General features: G+C 41.4%; 1 protein-coding gene across 1 annotated transcript; it reads right to left on the reverse strand.

Annotated features, from left to right (window-relative positions):
* Nucleotides 1–10,781: 10,781 nt before the first annotated feature.
* Nucleotides 10,782–14,064, reverse strand: LOC127619687 (putative nuclease HARBI1). The gene is made up of 5 exons (XM_052092638.1): nucleotides 13,632–14,064; nucleotides 13,184–13,296; nucleotides 12,512–12,623; nucleotides 12,114–12,446; nucleotides 10,782–11,392 (listed from the first exon to the last, which is right to left on the reverse strand). Exons 1-5 carry the CDS (start codon nucleotides 14,062–14,064, stop codon nucleotides 10,782–10,784), a joined length of 1,602 nt encoding a protein of 533 aa, XP_051948598.1.
* Between the last annotated feature and the right edge of the window lie 11,949 nt (nucleotides 14,065–26,013).

The raw sequence follows: 26,013 nt of genomic DNA on the forward strand, positions 1-26,013 counted from the left end.
TTGTTATCGACATATCATGTACACAGTCATTTCTATCTTCAAAATACCAAGTTATAGAGACCAAACGTGCCACACATATGATTTCAGTTAACCACAGTATGCAAAGTCTGAAACATTAACCCATTAGAGTTTGCAAGAAAACATAGACCAAACAACATAAAGGGAAATCATGAGATGGAACTGTAACACTCCCCAAAATCTTTAAGTGGAGTATCACACTATTATGGGATCTTCCGTACCGTTTCTATTGATAGGTAATGGAGTGGAGAAAATAAATATATCCACACTGATGAAATACCAATAAACCAAGTGTATTTACAACATAAACAATATTTACAACAATAACAAACAAGGTGTATATACATGTAAAAGTGAAGTCCAGAGTGCACAGAGTTATTTACAGTGTCCAGATCAGCCTCACCGGGTGTTTGTATAGTCCGTGAGCACGACCAAGTGATGAAGTGATGAAATGATGGCAGACCAATGTCCTCTGATAAAAGGTAATCCTGGCTGCTAGCCAAACGAATAACCTCCAGGAGGAACGGCATCTCAGCGCTTCCAGGTCAGTCACCAGCATAATCCAATTTGTGAATGAGTGAAGTTTGATGATGTGCGTACTCGCAAATGAGCCCTGACAACCGGCATAGCGGTTCTTTAAATAGCAACTGAAAGTTAGTTCCTGTTTACGTGGCAGGAAAACACGTAGATGAATTCACGCGAAGATCTCGCGTGAACAGAGATCGGGGAATAACACACAACAGCTGAGGGATTAACAGAAATACAGGGGAAAGCAATATAACAAATAGGCAAAAATGACAAACATAATTAGTTTTGAGTAATTGAACCAGATATAAAACCTCCCCTAATGTGGCCACGCTACAGAACATTAGATACATGTCAATACATTTATCACATTGATATATATATAGAGAATATATAGGATTAAAAGGGTTCATTTCTCCTTCTCAGTAAGAATTAAGTGAGAATCAGCAATCTCTGCACATTCCTTTGGAGGTCATAAAAGTCTCCCTTATTTTGGGCATGAGATGGTCCCTTTGTCCCGTCAAGGCTCATTTGCATGACCGGGTCTGGCTTTGGCTTGAATAACTCAAAAGATGGTAAAGCATAGCAGAATACAATTCTAAGGTAATCTTATATTTATATTCAGCTAGGACAAGTCGTAAGGTTTAATTTGATACCAAGAAATGTGTATTTAGTACACTTAAAAGTGGATATACACTCTTAGGCTATTAAATATACGGCCTCAGAGTTTTACTACACAACTAAACAAATTTCCACTAGTTTTGATCTATCATCAGAAATACACAACGTACAGGGATTACACATATTTCCTTAAAGGTGGGGTATGTGATTTGCAAAACGGCTGGCAGATTTTGAAAATACACAACTCATAAGGTCCTACCTTCTCTCCTCCAACGCTGGCCCTGACTCCACCCATTCGAAAAACATGGACGCGCAATCATGCACGAGCGAAAACTCAGATGCGCGAGAGCGAGCCAGGCTAGCATAGGTTGGAGTTTCTGCATGACGTCACCATTTACCTGCTAAGACCGTCAACATGGCACAACATTCAGCGGTAAGTTGCACCAGATATTATTAACATTCAACAGTCACATAAATCATTAGTATTGTTAGAAAATTTATGTTTTTGAAATGTAAATATATATTGTATAAATATAAAATATATAAAAATATATTGGACGTCCTGGTTGTCACCGAAGTTTATGGCTAAATATAGGGCTGACCGATATAACGTTATCAGATGAGATTGTTATGCGCATCTCGTCAGTAAAGCACATAACATAAAGTGCATTCATTGAGTAGTAAATCGCCATCAGCTGCTTTCAGATGGAGCGGCGTATACTACACAGAGCCGTAGTTCACTAACAAGCTGGGCCGTGATAATGAAGGGTAAATTGCCCAGCTTGTCAGTGATGAACTACAGCTCTGTGTAGTAAATGCCGCTCCATCTGAAAGCAGCTGATGACGAACGGGACACGCCCGCCAGGGTGGTGGGGGGAGGGGGGCATGGTACGACCGTTTGATTGACACATTTTCTGTCCAATGATTCTAGATGGTCTTGAAAATGATCGGCTGGAGTTTTTGGAGTCCTGCCCGTTCCACAGATGATTAAATTGCTTAATTTTCATTTCAGTGCTTCTAATTTACAGCCAGTAAGTGGGTTAGGAATAGGCTTTCAAATTATTTTGAAAAAATGGTCAAAAAAGAAAATCACATACCCCAACCTTTAATAATAACCATTACTAGGTTTTAACTGAAAGACACACACACACACATTTTTACGTTCAAAGTCTCACATGGCTTTTCTCACATGGTGTGAGGCGAGTCACATGGAAAGGGGGGGGGCTTGTCAATAGCTGTAGTGTCTCTTTGTCAATAGCGCATTGTGCTGTGGAGACTAGTTGGCGCTATTTCAGTGATTAGGGGAGTTTTAACAGTGGGTTCTTTGTTATTCAGAATGATTAGTCCATTGATTCCTCCAGACACTACACATGTTTAAAAAAGTGTAAGCCCCACCTTGTTTGAGGAGATGTATTTAAGTAAAACCAAACCCAGAGATGCTTCAGTTGTTGTTGTTGTTGTTGTTGTTGTGCAGGCAACTCAGCTTTATGGTATAATAATAAAGTCTATTCTTCTGAAATCAAAACCCCAAAGATGTTGAGTGATTTTTCACAAAATTGGGAGAAACTACTACAAATGGCGCCCGAACAGGGACAGAAGAGAGCAGAGTCATTACATCGTGGGTTGGCTGGGAAAGCAATTAAACACAAACAAGTGGCCACCATTAAAAGGTAAGCAACTTTCCCTTATATAAAAGTTTGTGTTGCTTGCCAGTTTGCCTGTGGTGGTAAGAACGCTCAAAAAGCTCTTCTAAACCAATAAGAAAAGAAAATCAATTTTCTTTGAAAATCAACTCTTTCCCAAGTCAAAATGAAACACAAACACATTCTCCAAAAAGGTAACATTTTATTTGAACTGTTGTAAGATCAATGTCTTAAGTTACTTTTACAGTATTCTTCCTATATAACTAATAGAAAGAAGGCTGAGGCCCGTCTAACTGGCGGGGGTCCACCTCCACCTCCTCTCACCCCATCTGAGGAGTTGGCTCTTTCACTTAATAAAGGTGGCCCTGTGGTCGATGGTATTCCAGAGGGTACTTCGTCAGACTTTGCTACCTCCCACAACAACTCAAGTGACTTGGTACAATGTAGGTATACCATATTAGTACTTATGATTATTTAGTCATACGTTTGGACAAAATGATCATTAACTCTTGTCATTAGGAAGAAGGCTAAATGCTTCCCAAATGCAGTCATTGTTTCACTTGTGCATTATGCATACATATTCTATTTTACAGCATATGCTGTATACAGTAATCTGTTTTTTTTATTCTTGCATGTTCCTAATGCCTTATTCAGTGTCTGTCATACTTTAGTAATTTACACATTGAGTATCTTTTTTTTCTTGCAGTTGCTGATGGACACATTGTATTATTGGATCCTCCTGAAACCACACAGTCTGTCACAATTGTTAGTGGTGCATTTTAAGAACCAGTTGCTTTTAGATCTTTCACTTTGTCTGCCAGACAAAGTAACCTTGCATATTTCCACTCTAGAATGATGATGAAGAGACCACATCTGCTGTGACTGAATTAGAAAGTGCTGGGAGACCCACAGAGGTATGATGCATATACTGGACAATGCATAGCTATTTAGATGGAGTGAAAAATGTGTCATTTGTCCTGTGACAGAATCTAGCTGGGGATGTACATGCAGATGAGGGTCCATCTACCTCTACACATAATTTAGCAGTGTAAGAACTTGTCCCTGGTTGTCCTTATTTACATAATGTTACTATGTGGCAGATTTTCTTCTTTTTTTTTGACATGTTTATTCAGTGTTAGCATGTACAATATACAATGTGACTTCCTGAGGAAAATAGAAATACCTTAACAGACAATCTTTAAAGTATTGTGACACAGGTTTGGTTTCAAATTAAATACACAAACACCTCCAAAGCAAAATAAAAAGAGCATAAATGATAAGATACATGTATAAACATTCAAAATAATAAATAAATAGATAAAGGGACTACAGTAGCAATAATAGAAATAAAAATAATACCAATTCTAAATAATAATGTTGGTGACTAGGTTAGTCACAAAATTTAACAATCAAAACCTACCGAAAGACACATTAAAATATTTCCCATACATAATCTATGATCAAAAGATTCCAGCCTAAAGAGGAAACTGATACATGTCAATTAGAATCGAAAAGAACATCAGAACACAAAAGAACCCAGACCATTCTTTGTAAGTTGCAAAGTTGCAATGCCCACCTCGAGAAGGAGGGACGCCACACCCCTGAGAGCCTTAGTTGGCACACATGACTATTTTTCTCACATCCAAAGGCAGGTGATCTATAAACGGAGACTATAGGTTATGAAAGTTCTGTGCATTACCCCTAAGCACCGCAGTCAGTCTCTCATGGGGCAAAACTGCAAAGATCTCTCTATACCACTGAGTCACAGAGGGGGGAGTATCATTGATCCATCTAATAAGGATGCATTTCCTTGCCACAAGTAGTAGTTTATCTAACAGTTTGTATCCTGTTGCATCCAGTGTGAGTGTCATTGCCTGCCTCTAGGATGGAAGCCCCAGGAGAAAAAGACCAGGATCTTTTTTCAATTTTATCTGAAGAATGGTGTTAATTTCGCAAGCAATGAAGCTCCAAAATCTAGAGATATACTTGCAACTCCAAAAACAGTGAAAGTATGTCCCCAACTCTGTGTGGCACTTAACACACAGGGCAGATATAGTATGATCAATTTTATTCATTATAACTGGCGTTACATGTAATCTATGCAATATCTTATATTGAGTTTCTCTGAGCCGGTTACAAGTAAAAGTGGACCTTACACATTTATTGGCCTCCTGCCAGTCATCATCTATATATTCATTGCATAGGTCTTTCTCCCATTTGTGAGCAATTGTATTCAAGAGTCCAGAGGCATGAGAGTATATAAAAGAATAAAACCTAGACAAAAAGTGAGCGGCATTAGTTGTGTTGAAGAGGAAACCTCCAAATTGCTAAGAGCTGGCGAATCCAGCGCATATCCTTGCTTGGCAAAGACATAATGCCGAATTTGTAAATAACCAAAGTGGTGTTGCTTTGGGAGATCAAACTTCTGTCGCAATTGTTGGAAGGACATTAGGGAGCCATCCTGGAACAAGTCCCCTATTACACGGATTCCCTTTATGTGCCATGCTTTAAAGATAGACAAGCCTAGGCCTGGGACAAAGTCCTGATTCAAATAAATTGGACTCAACATAAATAAGATTTCACCTTTCCCAAAGAACCTTGAAATCTGACGCCAAACTTTAACCGAATTGTAAAGTATCAGATTTTTCCTCACTATATCCACATGCTTATAAGGGCAAGCAAACAGGCTCCAAATAGAGAATGGGGAACAAGCCCAGGAATCCACACTAGGACACAGATCACAGTAGGACCTATACCACTCCCAAATGAGTCTGGCATGGCAAGCCCAATTATAATATAGAATATTAGGCATAGCTAAACCACCCATTTCTACTGTCAACTGTAAAGATTTAATCTTTTGTCTAGGCTTCCTGCCATTCCATGCAAATTTAGAAAATGCACTTTCCAGCTCTGCAGAGACTTTCCTGCTTAACCATAGGGGCAACATCTGAAGAGGGTACAATAATCGAGGAAGAATATTCATTTTGATTAAACTTATCCTACCGAGCAGCGAAAGAGGAAGAGCTTGCCAGCGGTTTAAATCTTTTTTTACAGTATGAATAATCGGGGCACAGTTAAGTTTCCATAATTTATTCAGGTCAGTTGACACATTGATCCCAAGGTAAACAAATCCCGATTTGGACCATTTAAAGGGGAAGTCAATCAGAGATTCTGTATTAAAATTGCCTAATGGTAAGGCTTCCGATTTACTAAAATAAATTTTTTACCCTGAGATAAAACCAAACTCGTCAAATAAAGATAGCATTGTTGGTATAGATAATTCGGGTGATGATAAAAACAACAGAATATCATCTGCATACAGTGCTATTTTGTGCTCTACACCCATCATAGAAATACCCGTTATACCTCTATGCTGTCTGATAGCCTCCGCTAGAGGTTCCAGAGCCAGCGCGAACAAGAGCGGACTCAGCGGGCAACCCTGTCTGGTGCCCCTAGCAAGTGGGAAGGGATCTGACCGTAAACCATTAGTAAGGACACAGGACGTAGGGGAATGGTAGATAGTTTGAATCCACTTCAGAAAGTCACCATCTATACCAAATCTCCGTAAAGCCTCAAACAGATACCCCCACTCCACCCTGTCAAAAGCCTTCTCTGCATCCAGAGATACAGAGATAGCCTCACAATTCTGTTGGTTTGTATATTGTATTACATTCAGGAGCCTTCTTATATTTGTAATAGAAAAACGCTTCTGAATAAAGCCAGTCTGATCAGGGTTTATAAGGTTGGAGAGAACCGTCTCGAGTCTTCTGGCCAGCAATTTAGAGAGTATCTTAGCATCAACACCAATTAAACTAATAGGTCTATAAGAGCTACATACATCGGGTGGTTTATCCTTTTTAAGAATAAGTGAGATACTTGCTAAATTTAAAGTGGGTGGAAGCTGACCATTTTTCAACGAATCTGTAAACATTTCAGTAAGTGATCCTACTATTTCTTTTCCCATTTTTTTATAGAATTCTGGGCAAAAGCCATCTGGTCCAGGGGCCTTCCCTCCCCTCAGTGAGTTTATAGTGTTAAGAACTTCCTCTTCTGTAATTGGCCTACATAGGTCCACTTGCTCCTCCAGTGTGAGAGAGGGGAGCTTAATGTTATTAAGAAAATGGCTCATCCTTTGCTCTACGGAATGGCATTCTGATGAATAAAGATTTTGATAAAATTCTTTCATAATTTTATTAATGTATCTGTTTTCAAATCTATTAGCCCCAGAATTATCCTGTTAACCTGCACCCCCCCACTCAGGGGCTCACAGCTGAAAATGACATACCTGAATTAAAATAAATATAGCTCCTGAGAACAGTGTACCACAGGCACAATTAAGGTCTCTTTGGAAAGAAGACACTTGGCACTCTACTAACAATCAATCAGAGTTGATAATGCTCAAACAAATAAAAAGTTATAAAAGTTGAAGTGCCTCATAAATAATGTGAACTTCAAAAAATGTTTTATTATTTCATGTATAAATATATAGAAATAGACCTGGAGGAATCCAATTAGGTAAATAATTGAAAGCCACAAGCCTCGTCAGTTTATATTTCCAATTTGAGGAAGATATAATGAAAAATGGGGTTCCTGCAAGCGTTTTTCCAAGACTATGTCAGTTCCCTTTCTCCCTCCCCCTGCCCGAGGCACATCCCCAGAAATGACATCCCCAAACTAAAATAATTGTAGTTACTGAACAATTTGCTCTACATGCACAATTTAGACATATTTAAAAAGAAGACACTTTGGAGTTTATTACCCAAATGTAAAAGTTGAAAAAACTTACACAGACAAAAATGTATAGAATTTAAAGTGTCTTGAAGATAATTTGTACTGCAAGTAACATTTCATTATTTTATGAAAAAATAAATGAAAACAAACCTGGAGGAATCCAGTTAGGTAACTGATTGAAAGCCACAAGTCTCATCAGTTTATATTTCACATTTGAGGAAGATATTATGAAAAATGAGATTTCTGCAGTATTTTTTCAAGACTATGTCCAGGTACCAAGAAGCCTCCTTGAATACCTCAAAAAGCAACCTAATGACCAAATGTTATGAAGGGTACTGCAAGCTATTTTAGTCATCATATACACTGTTCCATGCTTTTTCAATTATAAAATAATCCACACAACCATAAGACTTTATATAAGTGATTTATTTGCACAACAGAACAATAAAAATATAAGTAAAATATTATGAAATATTTAAAAAAATAAATGTATAACAAATAACTGAATTTCTTTGCAACAGAAAAGGCAAAGAAAAAAAAATCAAAAATGCTGTTGTCTCTGGCAAAATGCTAAGTCCTTTTTAGTCAGTGCTGGTCATGCCAAACGTCCTCGTCAGTTGAACAGTTCCACTTTTCTTTAGGGGTGCTTGGGGACACAGCGGGTATGGACTTGGTTTTTCTGCTGCTCTTTTTGCCTCTCCCTTTTACTGGTCGATTCAGGTCTAAAACAGCAAGTGCAGATCTTGAAGAATTTGAGAGCTTGCATCTCTTTTCTACTGGTTGGCTGGTGCTTGGATGCCACTCTTCATCTGAAGATTCAACTTGATGGCTGTTGCATGGGAAAGAATGGAAAGATAATTAGCACCGCATGTCAAGTAAATAATTCTGTATAGTTTTTATGTGGCTGGCCATTCAATCAACAATCAAACTGATGGGCAGTCGTTTAGACAGCATGGTGATGGCCAGTGATACAGACAGCATTCATATGGATGGTCAGACATAGAACCAACAATCACACTGATGGCCAGCCATCAGACAGGCCATTTGTTTTATAAGGTAAATGCATTGTGGTCTGAAAAGATGATGCTACTTTATTTCTATTTACTTCTATTTGTATATATTGGACAATTGTAAAGTTGTTTAGTTATTTCTGTAATTTGTCCTAGCACAAACACACTATATATATAAATAGTGTGTGTGTGCTAGGAAAAAATACAGAAAAAATGTCAAGTCTATTTATATTTATACTGTATAGGACAATTGTACAGGTGTTTAGTTGTTTCTGTTTTTTTTTCCTAGCACACATACATTATATAGATATTGTGTGTGTGCTAGGACAAAATGACAGAAACAACTAAACAACTGTACAATTATCCAATAAATACAAATATAAATAGATAAATAAATAAATACATATAAAGTAGCATTATCTTTTCAGACCACAATGCATTTACCTTATAAATCAAATGGGAAAACAAACACACACACACACACACACACACACTCTCTCTCTCTCTCTCTCTCTCTCTCTCTCTCTCTCACACACACACACAAACACACACACACACGTATAATGTGTGCATGTTACATAGCAACTCACAGATGTAAAATTGGACCATCTTTTCCGTCCTCAAGCATATCACCCTCGGCGCTGTCTTCACTCTCCTCAATTTCGTCATCGCTGCTTCGAGTGATCTCAAATAAAACATCTTCAGCAGAAAAAAAACTTCTTTTGACGATCCATTTGATGAGATAATCCGTCCAGTAAGACGCGAAAACAGATGTTGACTGGGGAACCGTCTTTTTACAATGGCTTGTTTGTTGTCAAATGACGGGGGTGTGGTCACAGCCTACGTCGCAGGTTAGCTCCTCAATAGAGAGTGGCTGATTCAAATAAATAAAAAAACATCTTGTTCGCGAGGAATTTAATCTTCCCGGGTATCGTTGGAATCGTGCACTGCTTGGCTACATTTTCTATCAGTCATATAATTTCAATTCTTTCATTGGCTTTCGTTGTAAAGATAAAATAATAGGATCAGCATATCATGACGTCAAAAAAACTGACCGCAGTGTTTGGATATTTTGACCTATATATTGCCTATCTTTGTATTTGTGTGTGTGTCTGCGGTCTTAATTTGTTCATTACACTCTAAGCAACACACCCATATAACGTTCGGCTACCGGGAGTCTGTTTTTATGCATAATTTTATTGCATAACCGACAAGTATGATACTTCACCCTGAAGAAACTCAATGTAAACAAAGGAATAACCATCGATGTTACAACGTTATTGTTTCTTTGGACTAAAAATGCTCTATGAGATGTTATTCAGTGGACTCTCACCTTTCCATTCAATCTGGAACTTTTAGCAGTGGATGCGTGTGTGGCTCGTTATTACGACACTACTGGTATGTACTCCGTTTTTGATTACGTGTGTTTTGATCTGTACTGTATCTGTAATACATTCGTTATTAGCTTTTCATCGAAAAACAGAGCTCTATCATCGATGCTTGAGGCTTACACCTTTAAAATGATATATAGTTTGCCAAGATTAATGATGTTCTTTCACGTTAAATCTATTCATAAACATTAAACTAGTGTGGGAAAAAAACTCTTCAGTGCGCCGGCGCACTGGCAAAGGTTAACAGGTTAATAACCCCACCCCTCCCCCCAAGCCAAGCTTGAAAACAAAAATGTGGAGGACGTGAAAAAAAGCAGCCACATTACACCGAAAGATGGAGTTTAACTCTATCTAGCCCCCCCACTCCCATCACACGTAATATTACGAAACAGCAACCTAGTGGCTATAATTACTGTATGTGCCCTAAACAGAACACCTTTTAAAATATATATATATATATATATATATATATATATATATATATATATATATATATATATATATACACACATACATATATATATATATATATATATATATATATATATATATATATATATATATATATATATATATATATATACACACACACACACATACACAGAAAAGGATGATAAAAATAATTAAATGATAAAAACAATCTATATTTTTAGATAAATAAACAATTTGCTGGAATAGGAGTAAACAGCTGGGTAACAACATCACTCAACACCACACTGCTGCTGAGCAGTAAATGAAAAAGTCGTATTTAAATGTACCGTGAAAAAAAAATGTACCGTGAAAACTGTCTGTGGTAATGTGATGCTGCACTAATCCCGACCAAACATGCCAAACATAATATTTTAGTCCAATCCGTTCAGGTACGCCTGTGCGTCTTGTGCAGAATGGAAGGAGTGGTCAGACCCATTGTGGTTGAAACAGAGGTTAGCAGGGTAGCGCATCACAAAACGGACACCTTTTTGAATAAGCTGACCGCAGACGTCATTGTATGCCCGTCTAGCCTCTCTGACTCTAACTGACAGGTCCTGCATGATAAGAATGTCACTTCCCTCATATGCGAAAGGCTCCGTCTTCCTTGCAGCAGCCAGGATTTTACTCTTGTCCGAGTAGTTGTGAAGCTTAATCAGCACAGGGCGTGCGTGGTTGGGTTTGAGCGGGCCCAGTGTTCTATGCGCCCGGTCGATTTTAATAGCGCCATGTTTTGTTTCAATCTCCAGCAGCTTGGGCAGCCAGGTTTGAAAGAACTTAACAGGTTGGCGACCCTCCGCACCCTCTTTCAGACCAATGATACGAATATTGTCCCGCCGGCTGCGATTTTCGGCGTCTTCTGCTCTCTCCGAAAGGGACTGTACAGTTTTTTCCAATGCCGATATCTTGTTATGAAGTTCCGCCACTTCATCCTCGGTCTGGGAAACACGGCTCTCCGCCTCTGTGATACGCTTCGTGTTATCCTCTAATCAGGTTGTAATTGTGTGCAACGTCGATTCAAAACGAGCGAATTTCTCGTCCAGGTAAGCGCTTAAATTATCAGTTACAGCCTGTACCAGACTGGACTGTTCAGCTGAAGAACCACCATCTTTTTTACCTTGATTAGTAGTAGGCGGTTGGCCTTTTGCTGTCGTGCGGCCCCTTCTAGTTTCTTGTTGAGAAGCCACGGGACCTGATCCTGACATGTTTACGAGTTGGATGATGAAAATTAAACTAATAAACAGCCACGCAGTTTAGTGTAGAAATTAGAAAATAACGCGATGGTCGCGGGAGCTCGGCGAAAACGTGCCACTTAGAACAAGAGCATCACGTGACCCCCAGATTTTCTTCTTTAACCATCTTATTTACTTTGCCTTCCTAGTTGTCTGCAAAGGAGGTGTATAAGGTCCTTCTATTAAGGAAAATTAAAAAAACTGACATGGACATGGACCTTATACAGCTTCAGCTAGAGGAGAAAAAGCTGGCCATTAAAAAGGCCAAACTTGAAATAGAACTACTGGAGCATCGCCTTAAGGGGAGAAGAATCATATGTGAACATGAATCTGTTATTTTATTTTTTATTTTTTGTTTGTGTGTGTATAAAGCAATAAATACAAATCTGTCATGTCTCTTTTATTTCAGGATATGAAGAAATAGAACAGATTAAATAAATTGATTTTGACAAATCATGTCTCTAAGCATTCTGCCATCTCTGTGGTCTGCTAGATTCAATGGGTGTTGTTCTAGGTCATCTTCATCGGGACAAGGGGGATGCCTCTCTCCTCTTATTGTGGCAATTTTGTGAAATACCACACAAGCAACTGTGACGTCACATGCCCTATTTGGAGTGACCCTGAGCCCACGCAGACACTGAAACCTCGCCTTCAGAATGCCTATTGTCATCTCCACCTTGGCCCGTGTTCTGCTGTGAGACAGGTTGAAGCGTGTCTGTGGTCCGGGCTCAGGATCAGGGTAGGGTGTCATCATATAGGGGAGGCAAGGGTATCCTCTGTCCCCCAGCAAGTAACCATAGAAGTGTCCTGTAATGTTTGAGGTGTTTTGTAAATGTAATAAAGACTACAAGCATTTGTCTAACAAAACGTACTCTGTTGAAATTTGTTGCACAGAGATGACTCTCTAAATATTCTGGCATCATGTACAGACCCAGGCCATTTTGTCTCAACATTAGTGATGAGGTGGGTTGCATCACATATTACCTGTGGAGAACAATAAGTTTATTATTTGTAACACCAATATTAACTCTTTCCCCGCCAAACACGGAATTTTCCGTGTTTTATGAAAAAACGCTTCCCCGCCAAACACGGAATTTTCCGGGTTTCCGTGTTTTAGGTGTTATACGGTAAGGAAGACCCCTGCGCATGTTTTGAAAGAGTACGCAACTCTTTGATCAAAGAAACAGACTGCGATCGTCTCAAACATGAAGAAGTGGAGTATGAGAAGCTCAAAATATCAGACATAAACATGCCTTTTTCTCAGCTTTTTGTCTGAAATGTTGTTTTTTGACAAAACCTACCTCTGTTCAAGTCGCAATAACAAAAAAGAACAAATGAAGATAAAATTAAATCGTTTTTTTTCCTAAAAGCAGAGGCTCAGATCTTTATTGTGATATATAGCATCTTCATATATTCATGGAAGAAAATATTCTGCGGGCCATTAAAGTTTAGCGAAAATCGTCAAAAACCCTGGCGGTGGCTGGCAACTTTTTTTTAAAAACGCTGGCGGGGAAAAAGTTAAGGAGCCAAAATATAGCTATTACCTGCACATTGATGCTATGCACAGACTTCCTATTAACATAGTCTCCCTCATTGATAGAAGGCGCTTTAATAGGAATATGGTTGCCATCAATGCACCCAATCACATTTGGGAACCCTGAAATTAAGATTAATTACAAGTTTAAGAAGTCTGTGTGGCCTTTACGTGTGTGTGCAGTCAAAATAAACCTATTAAGAAATGTCATTTGGAGTGGTGGTGGCGGCGTAGTGGCTAAAGCACAGGGCTGTTAATCAGAAGGTCACAGGTTCTAACCCCACAGCCACCACCATTGTGTCCTTGAGCAAGGCACTTAACTCCAGGTTGTTCCGGGGGATTGTCCCTGTATTAAGTGCACTGTAAGTCGCTTTGGATAAAGCGTCTGCCAAATGCATAAATGTAAATGTATAAATGTCATTTAATTGAAGTAGATGACAGAATTTCTGAGAGCAAACCTGCCACCCTGTGGAATTCTTCTTTAATAAAGCGCACAGGTTTATGGCCAGGGAACTGTACAAAAGTGTGTAGAAACCGTTTCAGTGCCATGCATACTGTACGAACGGCTCTACACACTGTTGCCTTTCCCACATGCTCTGCATCGCCCACATTGTAGACAAAACTCCCCGTAGCAAAAAAGCGCAGAGCAATACAAAGAATTTGTTCGGCGCTAAGCGCTGACCCGCGGTTTGTTACGTTTGAGATGTGTGGTTTTAGTAGGTTTGTTAAATAAATTAATGACTCCCTAGAAAAACGATAGCGCTCCTGCAAATATTCGTTAGGATAAGAAAAGACATCGATACGTGGTCTTATCACCCTCTCACGGCGAATAAAACCCTGTATAATCTGTGCCTCTACGTCCACAGGATCCTCATCAAAAGGGCACGCCATGCTCGGGAACCTCTCTGAAACAAACTAACCCTGCAACATAACCTGCTCCGGAGCAGGTTATGATCAGAGAGTCAGTTGCTATGGTTACTTACATAACCCGAAAGTTACCTCCGTTTTTGGAACCGAAAGCAGAGGTTATCCGCTTACTTACTCCTAAACTTACCCGGGTAAGTCACATAACCTGCTTTCTGGAATACACCCCTGATAGTGCTCTTAATAGAAACAGATCCTGCGCTCTGTAAGGAGAGAGAGCAGGAGGCCTATAACCTGTGTCTCTCTTGATCTCTCCACTCAAACAAAGGGGCATCCTGAATTTAGAACAGATAGGTAGATAGAAGATTATTTTAAGATTAGATATTTTCTTTTATTTCTTGTTTTATATATTCAGTGTAGGCATTGGTTGATCATGGGTACACTGAGAGCTGTCACTGAGACTAGAATTAAAGAAAATAAATTTAAGAATAATTTAAATCATTTCATGTTCTCTACTGTTCAAATTTGCTCAGAGAAATTTTTTCTTGGGTTTGCTCTGTGACCAGTCATGCCAGATAAAATTGAAATAAGTCCCAATATGTGGTGTATTTGATTGAAAAAAATATTGATAATGCTAAGGAAAAACTGGTAATTGGTAATAGGTGAAAACCCATAGAGAAACATTAAGATTAAATTGATTATCATAAATAAATTGATGTTCATGTGTCTATTCTGTGTGAAATTGATGCTAACTATGTTTTACTCTTTCTGTTGACAGCATTGTGTAAGTCATTTCAATAACTCATTCTGGAACCAGTCTCTCACCATTGTAGATGACCTGGCCAAATGATTTATTGAAGAAGCTTATATTGCAAGAGAAAGTCCGGAGAAAAGAAAAAAGACTGAGAAATACAGTATGTGGGCTGTTACATGATTAGCCCTCCTACTATCATGAATGCTGGTAATCATAACTGAACTGACATTTCAATTGTTGATTCAAATTTCTCTGGATAAGTTGATTTCAGTCATATATGACTAATTGGATGTTTGATTCTCCAACTGCCATCCATGGGTGCAATATCCATGTCTAAATTGTTCTGAGGGTCTAAATTTAAATCCAGCATCTAATTGCTAATTTGTTGATGTGAAGGTTAAATATTAAAACTTAATGGCAAAGTAAGAGTTACATATTGGGTTGGTTACTCCACAAAATTTCCCAAAGACTACCCTCACTTTAAAGAAAAAGATTAATCAGTGCTACAAGGAGTTTAATTAAGTGTCTATTTCTAATAAGCTGTTTCTATTTTGAGTTAAATCCATGAAGAATAGAATTTTAGAGGTATACAGTTTATGCACAGTGACATCTGTCTCTGCTATTTAACTAAATGATTTGTCAGGAAATGCTAAGTATAAGAGGATAATAACTAAAAGGATTTAATGTATTTTACTGATCAATTATTGCAAAACACAAGACATTTGTTTGAGCTTCCATTGTGCCACTTTACTATTTTATTTTGTTTAAAATCTTTAATTTCTTTTTTGTTAATTTAAAAATGTGATTTATGTTGGTTTATTTGACATAATGAAAGTTCCTTCTCCTGAGAAAGAATAGGAAAAGGGATTAAGTAATCATAAGGAGGTTTTTTGACTTACATTTCTCAATGGTCTGAATACAAATGCGCATTATTTTTATTGCGCGAGGGGGGAAGGGATAAGAGAAGTAGAAATTCTAGAAGTTTTCTTGAAGATGGTTTAAAATGGGAAAGGTTGAAAACAGAAAATATAATGAAATATATTTGAATATATAATTTCATTAAATTACATTTATCACTATTCTCACTGTTGTAGAGTTACAAATGTGTTATTGCGAGATTCTAAAATGAGAAGAAAAAAAAAGGAATAACTGTAACAACAGTGTGAAGGAGTGCAATCTCTCTCTCTCCAAATTCTTTCCCTCTCAGTTTAAGTTTTTTTAAGTGGGCAAAAACCATATCACTAAACTGTTCTATTTTCTTTTGATTTTATTTTCTTATATATGGAAAATGATGTGATTTGACAATAATGTTAGATACAGTAATATGAAGGAAAGGTTCAAACAGCTTTCCTCATCATGATTAAATATTTTTTATATTCAGAGGGCAATTTGAATGGAAATTAGTGAACTGTAGATGAGTTCAATTGTAACATTTTACTTTTAATTTAGACAATTTCAATAGATTGTTGAACTTTGAATAATGCTTTGTGAATTTAAACATGTTTTGGACTGTCCATTGGATGGTTTTGGATGGTTCCATTGGCTGTGACGGTTCTCTGGTGATGCTCCCTGAAATAAGGGAAAATATCTGTTTGCTGATACCAGATTATTAAAGATTGGATAGAAAGACTGAGCGGTACCAAGACCAGAGACAAAAGGTGATGACCCGATGATGGGTAAAATTCTCCAGTGGCAAGAGGTGACGACCCAATGACGGGTAAAGACTCTCCAATTGCAAAATGAGAGCTGCCTAAGACAGGGTTTCACCGCCCTGGAAACATGCCCAAGAAGGGTGAACTGGGTTTAAGGAAGTGGATGGATGCTTTTAGGAAAGAAGCGTCAAAAGGGAGGTCTAGAAGAAATCTGCCAGAAGTTGTGAGTTCCACTCAACCCGACTGTGTCTTAATAACCGCTTTATTAAAATATTTTATCACCGCGATGAATAACAAGCGTTCTATCACTGTGTTATCAGGGGATCACACCCTGTGTAGAAGATCAATTCTAGATTGATTTTGGAGGTAAAGCTTTGCGAACCGTTGCATACAAAGAAGTGCCTAAATTATTAAAGAAGTATTAAGCAAACCTGGGACTGTTTGCATGATGAAGAATTACGATTGAAAAATTATTTTTGTTTATGCTTTTATTGAACTCATGTACATTTTAATAATAATGAAGAATGGAAAAAGAAAATATTGTGGTTACTAAAAATTAACATGGCCTGGCTTGTTTATAGCAATTTAAATAGATTGCTTAAAGAAATAGGGTGCACAATTAGCTAAAATTAATATAATATTTGGAATAACTGCATTGTGGAAGGAATAATATTCTGTTGTGTGTTACCATTGGTAAAAACATTATTTATTCAAGCAATAGTGAAGCAGATGACATTGATCAATGTGAATGGCCCAATGCAATGGCAACTACCCTGAATGGACAGAAAGACCAAATTGGGAGGAAATTGATTCCTTCAATGAATATATAAGAATATATGAAGAACCACGCCCTGGGTGTAAGTGCTGGCTAACCTCTCCCCAAAGGGCGCAAAGTATCTGGGTTGAAGACATCTACACTACAAGCAAGAACTCTTAAAATTAGTATGAATATTTTGTTTGATACACTCTACATAACTGTGACAACCAAATACAAGACCGAACCAGGAGCATGCACATGCTTAAATATGTTAATTTGTGACTATAAAGTCACAGAGGAGGGAATATGTAGTATATTTTTATCAAGTTAAGTATACATTAATCAGGTGTAATCAATGTAAAAATTGTTGATGTGTACCACAGTTATATCTGACAGGCAAATATACAGTTTGCTGTGTGTGCATGAAGGCCTGTGGTCGTAATAGAATGTGTGCTCAACATATGTCAAGTCAAGTCAAGTGGTTTTTATTGTCGTTTCAACCATATACAGTTAGTGCAGTACACAGCAAAATGAGACAACGTTCCTCCAGGACCATGGTGCTACATAAAAACAACAAAGGACCAACACAGGACCACATGAGACAACACAACGAAATAAAATACCTATATAAAAAACCTATATATACCTATATAAAGTGCACGCGCAAACATGTGCAAAAAGTACGGGACAGTACAACAAATTTCTGACAATGAACAGGACAATAGACAGTGCAGCGCCGACCAGTACTCAGTAGTGCAAAAAGATGACAGTTTCTAAAAATGTAAACATAACATACTATGAGAACACTATGCACATAGCAGTTATTGAGGTAGCAGACAGTTATAAAGTGACAGTAATTAAAGTGCAACTCAGGATACGTGTTTGTCAAACCAGTCTCTGAGTATTGAGGAGTCTGATGGCTTGGGGGAAGAAGCTGTTACACAGTCTGGCCGTGAGGGCCCGAATGCTTCGGTACCTCTTGCCAGACGGGAGGAGGGTAAAGAGTTTGTGTGAGGGGTGTGTGGGGTCGTCCACAATGCTGGTTGCTTTGCGGATACAGTGTTTTTTGTAAATGTCTTTGATGGAGGGAAGAGAGACCCCAATGATCTTCTCAGCTGTCCTCACTATACTCTGCAGGGCTTTGCGGTCCGAAACGGTGCAAGTCCCAAACCAGGCAGTGATGCAGCTGCTCAGGATGCTCTCAATAGTCCCTCTATAGAATGTAGTGAGGATGGGGGTTGGGAGACGTGCTTTCCTCAGCCTTCGAAGAAAGTAGAGACGCTGCTTGGCTTTCTTGGTGATAGAGCTGGTGTTGAGGGACCAGGTGAGGTTCTCCGCCAAGTGAACACCAAGGAATTTGGTGCTTTGACGATCTCCACAGAGGAGCCGTCGATGTTCAGCGGAGTGTGTTCACCTTGTGCTCTCCTAAAGTCAACAACCATCTCTTTTGTTTTGTCGACATTCAGGGACAGGTTGTTGGCTCTACACCAGTTCGTCAGCCGCTGCACCTCCTCTCTGTATGCTGACTCGTCGTTCTTGCTGATGAGACCCACCACGGTCGTGTCATCGGCGAACTTGATGATGTGATTCGAGCTGTGCATTGCTGCACAGTCGTGAGTCAGCAGAGTGAACAGCAGTGGACTGAGCACACAGCCATGGGGGGCCCCAGTGCTCAGTGTGGTGGTGGTGGAGATGCTGTTCCCAATCCGGACTGACTGAGGTCTCCCAGTCAGGAAGTCCAGGATCCAGTTGCAGAGGGAGGTGTCCAGGCCCAGCAGGTTCAGCTTTCCAATCAGGTGCTGGGGAATGATTGTGTTGAATGCTGAGCTGAAATCTATGAACAGCATTCGAACGTATGAGTCCTTATTGTCTAGGTGGGTGAGGGCCAGATGGAGGGTTGTGGTGATGGCATCGTCCGTTGAACGGTTTGAACGATACGCAAACTGCAGTGGGTCTAGTGAGGGGGGCAGCTGGGTCTTAATCTGCCTCATGACGAGCCTCTCGAAGCACTTCATGATGATGGGTGTAAGTGCGACGGGACGGTAGTCATTGAGGCAGGACACTGAAGATTCTTTGGCATGGGGATGATGGTGGTGGCCTTGAAGCACGTTGGAACGACGGCGCTGCTCAGAGAGATGTTGAAGATGTCGGTAAGAACATCTGCTAGCTGGTCTGCACATCCTCTGAGCACTCTGCCAGGAATGTTGTCTGGTCCAGCAGCCTTCCGTGGGTTGACTCTACGTAGAGTTTTCCTCACATCTGCCGTGGTAAGACAGAGCACCTGGTCGTTGGGAGGAGGGGGGACTTCCTCGCCATCACGTCGTTCTGCACTTCAAACCGAGCGTAGAAGTCGTTCAGCGCATCTGGAAGGGAGGCATCTTTGTCACAGGCAACTGATGTTGTCCTGTAGTTGGTGATGGCCTGGATGCCCTGCCACATGCGCCGCGTGTCACCGCTGTCCTGGAAGTGACTGTGGATTCTCTGGGCGTGTGCGCGCTTTGCCTCTCTGATTACCCGTGACAGTTTGGCCCTAGCTGTTCTTAGGGCTGCCTTATCGCCTGCTCTGAAGGCGGAGTCTCGGGACCTCAGCAGCGTGCGCACCTCCGCAGTCATCCACGGCTTCTGGTTGGAGCGTGTGGTGATGGTCTTGGAGAAAGTGACATCATCAATGCACTTGCTGATGTAGCTGGTCACTGATGCTGTGTATTCCTCCAAGTTGGTAGAATCGCCATATGTTGCAACCTCCCTGAACATGTGCCAGTCAGTACACTCAAAACAGTCCTGAAGAGCAGAGATGGCTCCTGCTGGCCAGGTTTTCACCTACTTCTGAAGCGGTTTTGTGCGTCTGACGAGCAGTCTGTATGCTGGAATTAACATAACAGAGATGTGGTCTGAGTAGCCGAGGTGTGGGCGGGGCTCCGTCCGCACGCGCCTGGGATGTTTGTGTAAACAAGATCAAGCCGTTAGCCCCTCTCGTTGCAAAGTCCACATACTGATGAAATTTAGGGAGCACTGTCTTGAGATTTGCATGGTTGAAATCTCCGGCGACAATAAACAGTCCGTCGGGGTGAGCGTTCTGCAGTTCGCTCATAGCCCCATACAGTTCACAGAGCGCTTCCTTAGCGTTACGCTGGGGGAATGTAAACTCGGTTATGCAAACAGTGGTGAATTCCCGTGGTAGATAAAAAGGTCTGCATCTAACAGTCACAAGCTCCAACAGCGATGAACAGTAACTAGAGACTAGCATAGAGTTCTTGCACCATTCCGTGTTGATGTAAACACACAAGCCACCACCGCGAGTCTTACCGCAGAGAGGTGTATTTCTGTCGGCACGAAACGAGGCGAGCCCGTCTAGCTGAATGGCGGCATCCGGAACTCTGTCGCTGAGCCACGTCTCCGTGAAAACAAAGACGCAGCAGTCTCTAAACTCATGCTGAGTAGCCTGCTGGAGTCGGATATAGTCCAGTTTATTGTCCAGGGAGCAAACATTCGAGAGAAGGATAGACGGGAGAGCCGGCCGGCTAGGGTTTGTTTTTAGCCTAGCATGGACCCCCGCCCTCTTTCCGCACTTCCGCTTTCTCGCACACCTCTTACGACGTCCTCTCCCCCGGCCACCGGCATCAGGCGACGCCGAGGGCTGGAGGCCTGGTCTCCGCAGCAAGCCAAGTACGCGTAGCGCCTCCTGCAAGTCATCATGCAGCTTGGTTTTTGCATGAGTCTTATATTTCAGTAGTGTCTGGCGATGGTAGACACAAACACCGGTTGCTCCGATGTCCATGTGTTGCAAAAGTCGGGCTTTTTTAACAAAAATAGCACCATTGTGGATCCGGAGTGGCCGCTGCGTGCTACCGCGCCGCCATCTTGGATGGACAGATCAAATGTGTGACATTTGAAGGTATGTGCAAAAACAGGAATAGCATTACTTGGGGGGCTCGCATGACCGCTGGGAGAATTGATCTCTTCCAAAGGTGGTTCTGTTACTTCTTAATATGGTCAGACCAGAGTCACAGAAGAGGCATGTTTAAAAAAGTGTAAGCCCCACCTTGTTTGAGGAGATGTGTTTAAGTAAAACCAAACCCAGAGATGCTTCAGTTGTTGTTGTTGTTGTTGTTGTGCAGGCAACTCGGCTTTATGGTATAATAATAAAGTCTATTCTTCTGAAATCAAAACCCCAAAGATGTTGAGTGATTTTTCACAAAATTGGCAGAAACTACTACACCACCCGTGGTGGTAGACACGATCATTCAGGTGAGAGCCCCCTCAACGAGGCGTCTTTACGGCCTGAAGTGGCATCTGTTTGCTCACTGGTTTTCTTCCCGTGGTGAAGACCCCCAGAGATGCGCAGTTGGATCAGTGCTTTCGTTTCTGCAGGAAAATTTGGAGGGACGGCTGTCCCCCTCCACCTTGAAGGTGTATGTAGCCGCTATATCGGCACATCACGATGCAGTGGAAGGTAAGTATTTAGGGAAGCATGATTTGATCAGGTGAGAGGTGCAAGGAGGAGGTTAAACCCCTCCAGGCCGCGCCTCGTTCCCTCATGGGACCTCTCCGTGGTCCTTCGGGGAGCTGCCTTCGACCCCCTTGAGTCAGCAGAGCTAAAGGTGCTCTCTCTGAAGACCGCCCTCCTGAAGGCGCTCACCTCCATCAAGAGGGTAGGGGACCTGCAGGCGTTCTCGGTTAGCGAACTGTGCCTAGAGTTCGGTCCAGCTTACTCTCACGTCATCCTGAGACCCTGACCGGGCTACGTGCCCAAGGTTACCAAGACCCCTTTTAGGGATCAAGTGGTGAACCTGCAAGCGCTGCCCCAGGAGGAGGCAGACCCAACCTTGGCGTTGCTGTGTCCGGTGCGTGCTCTTCGCATCTACTTGGACCGCACGCAGAGCTTTAGCAGCTCCGAGCTGCTCTTTGTTTGCTTCGGCGGACAGCGGAAGGGAAGCGCTGTCTCCAAACAGAGGATCGCACACTGGGTTGTCAATGCCATCACGATGGCATATCACGCCCAGCACGTGCCGCCCCCTGCCGGCCTACGAGCCCGTTCTACAAGGGGCATTGCGGCATAATGGCCGTTGTCCCATGGCGCCTCTCTAGCAGACATATGTAGAGCCGCGGGTTGGGCAACACCTAACACCTTTGAGAGGTTCTATAACCTCAGGGTTGAGCCAGTTTCGTCCCGTGTGTTATCAGGTGACAAAAACAGGTACGTTCGGGTCAGCTGGCTGGGTGTATCGCTTGTGCATAGCGCCTTTCCCCTCCCTAGAGGTGAAGACGTGCGCTCTTTTCCCAGTTGTGTTCGCAGGAAGTGTGAACCCTGGACGTTCTTCCTCCCTAGCCTAGTCTTCGGAGAGGCTCGCTGCCGCCCCGGTATGGGCGTCACTAAACCCCCATACTGAGGTAAGTGCTCCACATGTGCTGATTGTCCCCTTCGGCAACCCCGTCTGATGTATGTCCCGCAAAATGGTTTCCCTACCCGTAAACCGCATCTTCCTTGGACAGAGGGCCCTCTGCCCTGGGTTGCCGTGTTTTTAGTAACCCCTCCCCACCTTTGGGTAGGGTCTACCACGACGCCGTTCCACACGATGTGCTTCCGCTGCTAAACGGTAAGACCGTGTGTGTATTCCACCTAAACCACCCCCCCCCTTTTCGGGGCTGGGTGTGGTCTCCGCGGTCATCGACACAATGTCGAGTGAGTGACAGACGGGGAACGTCTCGGTTACTGACTTAACCTCCGATCCCTGATGTGTCCCGCTAGCCACAATACTGAACCATCCGCTGAAAGTGCCAGGTCTTTGGCTCAGCTCCTCAGTGCGATACCTGATAAGTATTTGCAGCGTCACTCCTTTTAAAACCGTATGTCCGGGGGAGTGGCATGCAAATTCCACACGCCAATTCTCATTGGATTTTTCTCAAAATCAGAGATGTCCGGGCTCCACAGGAGCGAGCCCTAGTGTCAACTCATCGACACAACGTCTCGTCCCCTCCATCTGGGAACGGAGTTTACGTCCGTAACTGAGACGTTCCCCGTCTGTCACTCACTCGACATTGTGTCGATGACTTGTGCTGTTGCTTTTCCTTGTTTTTTTTAACTCATGCACTCCCCCCGGCTGAACTGGGATTTATTTATTTATCCTTGGAAATTGATTGTTTGATTGATTTTCTTTCATTTAGCTTTCTCTGTGGCAAAGGAGAATATGCTCCTTTATCTTGCCTCCTCCAGAAAGCAGTAGAGGCTTTTTTATTTTTTTTTTGCTCTTTCTTGACAGCAACATACAGAGCAGGAAAGTGCAAACAAAGTGCGTAAAGTGCGTTAAGTAGAGAAGAGTTTTCTTTGGCCGCTGGCTTATTATTACGTGTTAAGCATTTCATTATGCAGCTGAGTATGCCCTCTTTTAGCAAACCACATGGATGCTATGACACAGGTATTTAGAAAAAGGTATTGTGGACGACTCCTGTGAAATTGAATGAGGAGAGAGGAGGCACTTACCTTTTCAACAAGAAAAATAAATACAAATAGACAATGTCTGAGAGGAAAGGGTCTGTTTTTCCTTTTTTAGAGCTGCAGTACAAGACATGTGTCAATGATGGGAGAGCAGCGTAAGGAAGTGTGCAGTGCGCTTGCTTTAAATAGCCTGCTGGTAGCAGCAACTCTCGCTTATTGCCATACCACCCTGAGGGCGCTAGAGAGTCATATAGGAAGTGATTTGGCTATAGTGGGTGAGAGAGGCTCACCAAACACTCAGTGTGTTTATTTTTGTTTTGTGTTTAAATCAGTTTTTATTTTTTATCAGTGTTTAGTCTTTATTTATTTATTTTTTTGTTTTGTTTGTTTAATTCCTCCCAGCAGCACATGCTGTTTGGGGGAGTTTAAACACTGTTTTTGTGTGTTGTTTTTGTTTTTGTTTAAAAATGGATGGATTAATGGCAACAGACATGGACTTGGCAAGAGGAACATGTCAGCAAACGGAAACTGGACTGGAAAAAAACAAAGAGAAAAGGATGGCCCTGAAAAGAGATACAAAAGATCCTACACTAAAGAAGCAATGGTGGTAGTTGATTTGGCAGCGGTGCAAGAAGGAAAAGCAGAGGATATAATTCAAGCATTGAAAGACAAGATGGACGTGACAAGCATATTAGCAGTAAGACCCAAAATGATGAAAGAATACGAAATCACATTCGAAAAGGAAAACATTGAAAAGCTGGATGAAGGATTGATGATTAAAGGAAAGATGTGTGAAATTAAAAAGCTGAATAACAAAGAATTTGTTGTACCTTTCATGCATCTGCCCGCATACCTGGACGACGGAGAGATTCTACAGAAGCTGGAGGGATGTGGGTAACTCCCATCTCTCGGATAAGGCGAAGACTTTACCACGGCACCCACATAGAGGATGGAACTAGGTTCCTGAAGGTGTGGTTCCTGAAAGAAGTGGCCTCCTTACCCTACAGCACTAGGATCGAGACGGGAGAGGGTCCGCAATACTTCAGTGTGATACATAGCCAACAGGTGAGAACCTGCAGATTGTGCATGAGCCCCGAGGCTCTGACCAAGAAGACAGCTGGTGGGGAATTTTATGTGTCAAACTAGAATAGACTACTTTTTAAGCACCAGGAATTTGGAATGTTTTATTGATGGAGTGTTTTATAAAGAAACGACATTAAGTGATCACAAAATGTTGTTAACGAGAATGGATTTTAAAAGAGAAATGAAGGGACCAGGGGTATGGATTTTAAACACTGAGGTTTTAAAGGAACAGATAAAAAGAAAAGTCAGTGAGAGTGATAAAAAGGATTGTGAAAGGCAAATAGCAACAGAATAAATTATACTGGCCATAAATCAGGTAGGAGTGAAGAAAAGCCCAGGAATAGATGGAATTGGAAGTGAGTTTTACAAGGTTTTTAAAAGAAAAAGTAAGCACAATTTTAAAAGAAATCTATGAAGTTTTCAAAAAAGAAAGAGTACATCCAAGAATGGGCCTAGGCTTAATGAAAATAACCTATAAGAAAAAAGGAGACAAAACGGAACTGAAGAATTTTAGGCCCATTACAATGTTAAAAACAGATTTTTACATTTTAGCCGAAGTTTTAGCAAACAGATTAAAAAATGTCATGCCAAACATCAGAGGTGTGGACTCGAGTCACGTGACTTGGACTCGAGTCATTAATTCTGTCACGATTCCCTTGTTGTCTGCCCTGGTTTCACTTTTCTTTGTCAAAACTACACTTCCCAGGATCCCTGGCCCTCATCACTGCCAGCCCTGTGTCATTGTGCTCACCTGATTGTAGTTTGTCATCATTATGTCTCCAGTGTATATAAATCCTGTTTGTTCTCCATTCCCTTGTCAATCGTCGATGTTTATGGATGCGTGTTTTGCCGGTTTCCCTGTGTATTTCTCCGTGTTTTTGTTTCTTATGTTTACATTTTTGTTATCCCCTCGTGGATGTTTTGGTTGTTCCCAGTGTTTTGTTTTATTCTGTTTTCTTGTCCATTTAATAAAAGAATCTGCTATTAGATCCTCGCCCCTCGTCTGCCTTCCTGCTCATTGTAACAGAATGATTGACCCAAAATGGATCTAGCAGTGTTCCTCAGAAAGCTGACAGAGGCGGACTTGTCTGTTCGGGAGTTCACCCACTTCTTCGCCAGCGTGGCCAGTTACACCGGCTGGGATGATGATACCCTGAAGAAGGCGTACCGTTTCGGCATACCCAGACATCGATGGTGGGAGTTACCGGAGACTACACCTGGCAAGAGTATGTGGGACTCGTCGTGGAGGAATTCGCTGCCGGGGAACCACCTCTCTTGATCCCGGCTCCCGCCT

The sequence above is a fragment of the Xyrauchen texanus genome, chromosome 26 (assembly GCF_025860055.1).
Source record: "Xyrauchen texanus isolate HMW12.3.18 chromosome 26, RBS_HiC_50CHRs, whole genome shotgun sequence".
In the NCBI taxonomy this organism is placed as follows: domain Eukaryota; kingdom Metazoa; phylum Chordata; class Actinopteri; order Cypriniformes; family Catostomidae; genus Xyrauchen; species Xyrauchen texanus.

What these genes read in the sequence shown, in the direction of transcription:
- LOC127619687 (XM_052092638.1), bottom strand. Translation starts at nt 14,064, where the DNA reads ATGGCGTGCCCTTTTGATGAGGATCCTGTGGACGTAGAGGCACAGATT. An exon ending in TGCATAGCATCAATGTGCAG is followed by an intron (nt 12,624 to 13,183) that starts GTAATAGCTATA and finishes TGTTCTCCACAG; the next exon opens with GTAATATGTGATGCAACCCA. An exon ending in GTGCAACAAATTTCAACAGA is followed by an intron (nt 12,447 to 12,511) that starts GTACGTTTTGTT and finishes CAAACATTACAG; the next exon opens with GACACTTCTATGGTTACTTG.